The sequence below is a fragment of the Oryzias melastigma genome, linkage group LG7 (genome assembly GCF_002922805.2).
Source record: "Oryzias melastigma strain HK-1 linkage group LG7, ASM292280v2, whole genome shotgun sequence".
NCBI classification, from domain to species: domain Eukaryota; kingdom Metazoa; phylum Chordata; class Actinopteri; order Beloniformes; family Adrianichthyidae; genus Oryzias; species Oryzias melastigma.
This window is the reverse complement of record NC_050518.1, coordinates 22,180,513-22,185,218: the sequence shown is the minus strand read 5'-3', so window position 1 is coordinate 22,185,218 and position 4,706 is coordinate 22,180,513. Positions and strand designations below refer to the sequence as shown.

At 39.7% G+C, this 4,706-nt stretch overlaps 1 protein-coding gene across 1 annotated transcript in view; it reads right to left on the bottom strand.

Annotated features, from left to right (window-relative positions):
* ada (adenosine deaminase) overlaps window positions 1-2,992 on the bottom strand; it is a 22,005-nt gene extending 19,013 nt beyond the window's left edge. The window contains exon 1 of the mRNA XM_024292245.2: window positions 2,844-2,992. Within this exon, the coding sequence (XP_024148013.1) occupies window positions 2,844-2,978 (135 nt within the window). The 5' untranslated portion in view covers window positions 2,979-2,992. The remainder of the gene's footprint in view (window positions 1-2,843) is intronic.
* Window positions 2,993-4,706: the final 1,714 nt, after the last annotated feature.

The following is a 4,706-nucleotide window of genomic DNA, read 5'->3' as shown; positions in this document are numbered from 1 at the left end:
TGGATGGATGGATGGATGGATGGACAAATGGATGATAGATGGATGGATGGATGGATGGATGGACGAATGGATGATGGATGGATGGAAGGATGGATGTACTGACAGACTGATGGATGGACGCACGGATGGATGGGCGGAAGGATGTCAATCTATCCAAATTATTGATTATCTCAAGCTTTTGAGTTGTTTTATTCATGGTTATAATTATTACTGTTTTAATGTTTTACATGAAATGAGTGCTGTGTTAAATAAATAAATAAATAAAAATCATTACAATCTGGTGCCCTCTCCAGCAGATGGCGCCCTAGGCGGCCACCTAGGTCGCCTCTGCTCAGGCCAGGCCTGAGTACTGGCCACACTCATTCAGAAAATTATGTGTGAAAAATCACTTTCAAATAAAAATAAAAGTCTGGTCAAAAGATCATCTCACTCTGTGTTAACAGCATGTTTGTTTACAACAGAACTTCTACTTCTACAGCTGTTTACAATAGTTTAGACTTTATTTGCGTTTCCCAAAAGGATTTATTCCTATCAAACATGTGATGGATGTAAACGTTGTCATAATTGGATACACTTTTCTGGATCCATTTACACAGATTGATTGTAGTCCGACCTTCAGATTAAAGACATTTTGTACTGTTAAAGTCCCAGAACCTGTAGCCGAGCCTTCTGAGACCCAACTGTGACTGAAGTGGAGATCTCAGATCCAAGTCTGCATCTCTGCTCTGCGTTCTGCCAGATACCTGGATCAGGTTTATTCCATCCACTCTGAAACTGGAATGACCTGATCCAGATATTCATCGCACAGCTGCAGCGCAGGAAGAACGGGTTAAACCTTCATTGAAATGACAAAAGATTCAACCATAAACATGAAAACTCCCATAAATTTAACGGAAACATTTAAGTTGTTGTGAAAATAATGCAACAATGACTCATTTGCTGATATTCACTTCTTAAATCTGTAAAGTTTAGCTTTTTAATGATTTTCTGAAAAAAGAAACTATAAAGGTTTAGATCAGGGGTCCCCAAACTACGGCCCGCGGGCCGAATCCAGCACTCCTCCAAATTTGGCCCGGCCCAAACTGCGTTGTCTAAATTAGAGATTTTTCCAGTTTTTTAGACTAATCTAGCATGTAGCTAATATTTTAGCTACATGCTAGCTGTTTTGGCTAAATTAGACATTTTTCAAGTTTTAAAGGCTAATTTGACATTTAGCTAATATTTCAGCAACATGCTAGCTGTTTTGGCTAATTTAGAATTTCTTTTAGCTTTTTTGGCTAATTTGGCACTTCGCTAATATTCTAGCTAGCTATCAGCTTCAACGTTTTCAGCTTCAGCTTCTGTGTTTTTAGCTATCTATCAATTAAAGTATCTTCAGCTATTAATGTGTCACAGGAAATGCTATATATCTAGTTTTGAAAATGTTTTAGTATTATTTTTTTCTTTGAAGATTACAGAAATGTATTATTTAAAATTGTGTGGCTTTCTGAAAAACCATAAATCTTTACATTTAGGCTGTGGTTTTTACACTTTTTCTGATAGCCTACAAACCGACCCCGGCCCCCCATCAGAGAACAAAACAGTCATGTGGCCCTCACAAGAACAAGTTTGGGGACCCCTGGTTTGGATGATGGCATCAATTGACAATAACATTGCAATTTAATTAGAATTATATTGCTTATTTTAATACCAATTGTACTTTTGTCCTTTAAAAGCCACATAAAAATAATTTAAAAGGCAACTAAAGAAAATTATTTAAAAATTGCTTATTTTTTATAAAGCATAGGTCACACGACACAAAATGTTATCAAGTATATATGTTTTGAATCAAGAAAGTGGTGCACCTGTGACTGGTTTGTTCATACTTTTCTCTCGTGAAGCGAGGCTGCGGGACAATGACCTCTCATCAGATCTTCATCAGCTCATTACATGAGGTGGGGTTTCCTGCAGCAGCCCTCACCTGCAGCTCACCTGTGGCGTTATCAGCTGTCTGATAGTGAGCTGGTACATGTTCAGACATCAGCAGGACTCAAAGGGCACAGGAGAGTTTACGACTCTTTCATTTCCCACCTTTAATTTGAAAGAGATTCAAATTCATCTACTACAGATTAGAACACTGCCGCACATAAACAAAACAGCGATTTAAATAACATTTTAAAGCTTGTTATCCTCGTTTTTCATCGTTTTTTGTCATTTATTTTGTCTCAGTTCATTTCCTGATGATTCAGCTGAAATTATCTGAGGATTTATGACGACTTCTCCTAGAAACTGAGACTGAAATCTTACCAGAACCAAAACATTTCTTTATCTGACAGACAAAACTATATTTTTAACCACCTGTAGGTTCGCCTATTTGTTTAAACTCCAAATCTGTTCCCTCATACCTAAAGTATCTTTGTTTACCTCACTCAGAAAAAGCTCAATCAAGCGTGCAGAGGTCCTAAGTACATCATAAAACATTTATGGCTTGTCATAAATGTAAAATCTCAGCTTAAGCACATATAACTTTTTATTTTTGGCTCATCTAAACATTATCTTACTACCTCTGAAAAGTCTTCAGAAATTCAAATGTTCTCAGGTTTTTCTTTGTAATAAACACGTTTGTAGTCTGTTTCCTGTTGGTTGTATGAAGTAATGATCCAATCGCAGAATATAAAGAGGTTCGTTTAGTATTTATTCGTTTTCATTATAACGAGCAGGATAAATGTCTCTGTTTAGCCACCCCGCCCCGGAGAGGACTTCATGTACTTTCAGTCCGGTCGGATGAGAAGGCGTAAATCCGGCAGAAAGCGCGCTTCCTTCGCCTCCTCCTCTTCCTCCGGTCCGCGCGGATGCAAACGTACCTTCGGCTTGTTGAACACTTGCTCTGGGGCGGGCTGAGCCATGGCGCAGAGGTGGCCGCTGAGTTTGCTGATGCGCGCGGAGCAGAGGGCTGGCGATCCGAGACCTGACGCAGCCCGCCTCACCATTATAAGCATGACTCAGGAGGGGCAGGGCCGAGCCTCGACTCCGTCAGTCAGTTAACGGCGAAATTTACGCACGGCGAGTGCTGTGGATAGATAAGGGGGGTTGGGGGGCGCGCAGAGCCCTGCGCTCCGCTCCGCTCCAGGGCAGGTAACACGGACGGTCCCGGCATGGAGGGATTAGCAGACCGGTGTGAAGGCAGCTTTGCGCCCATGTGATGAGAGCTTTTAATTAATCGGGTCAGACGGACCAGTCACTGAAGTCTGCTTTTTAATGAGGGCCGCTGTTCAGAGAAAAAACACCCTCATCATCACATTTATCCCAAAACATGGTCCAGTACCTCCAACAATGAGGACAGGAAACACGCCTCACCTCAGGATCACATCAGGTCAAACAGTAACAACATTGAATTCTAATTCACTCAAAAGTTTTAAACATTATGGTACAAATGAAGCTTCAAACTGTATATTTATTTAATCAAATTGTTGTGAATCAGGAGTGAATGAAAAAAATACTGTTTGAAAAAACCCTACTATTTATTAATTACTGTTATGTCCAGTATTGAAGAAGAAGAAAAGTTATTTCAACAAAGTCTGGCCTTAAGGCTCAGTAACCCATTTGGTTCATAGTATAATAAACAGATTTTCTGAGACGAATGGAAAAAGTGATTGTTTCCATAAAGTATATTTAATTTACAATATTTACCCAGTCTGAATCCATGGGGGGTTTAGGAAGAAGCCTGTTTTAGCAGCTAGTGTTTTAAATAGATATTTACTTATTTGTTGGTGTGAGTTGTTGAAGTGGTCGAAAAAGAGAGTGGAAAATTTAAACGGTATCCTTATCTTAAGAATTTTAACTACTTTTTTGTGGAAATCAGCCCAGAATGGTCGAATTTTTGGGCAGTCCCAAAAGATAGGCCAACGGTCAGCATCACCAAAACGAATCTTGTCAGGCATTTCCAGTTGAATTATCTACAGTTTTTTTAACGTTTCCTTTTTAGCCCTTTAACACATTAGCTCCAGTGTTTACATTATTGGATTTACTGCCATTTTTAATTTTTAAAGCAATTCAGAATCTCCTGGAATTGCTTTGATCTGGTTAACAAATAAAAGTATCTTGTGTTTTAGCGTCACCGGTGACGCCTCAAAAACTCTGACACCACAGGCGCACACACTCACAGCGAGCCTGCATGGACAAATGGCATCAGCTGAGTCAGAAGCTGCTTGAAAATATCCTGAAAATCGCAGATAATAATTATCATCCAGAGCAGGTTTTCAAATTCTGGTCCTCGTGAAAAGTTTGTACTTTATTATCCTGGATTAAAAAAAACATTTTATGTTGAGCAATACTCAAATTTTCTTTATTTAAATGTTTGCAAAGCATGATCAGAAGTGTTTTTGATGAGTATTGATCAGTAACGGATTCTTCGTCTGTGGGGGTCGATTGAGGCGCGGATTATCCGTATTCGCAGAGGTCTCCGGTCCCAAACCCCACGAATAAGGGTGGAATACTGTGTTTTCATCTCTACTCTGTTTAGATACAAAATATGATTTCATTTTTCAATAACTGTATTTTATTGTGAAAATTTGGTTATATTTTGAAAATTGACCAGATTTTCTCTTGTGTTGTGGCGTAAATTCCTGCCAGGATTGACGCGGCTCGCCAGCGGAGGGCCGCGGCGCTTCCCATCTGGTGTGAACTACACCATAGGCTAACAAGGGCGCCGAATGGAGGCGGCCTCT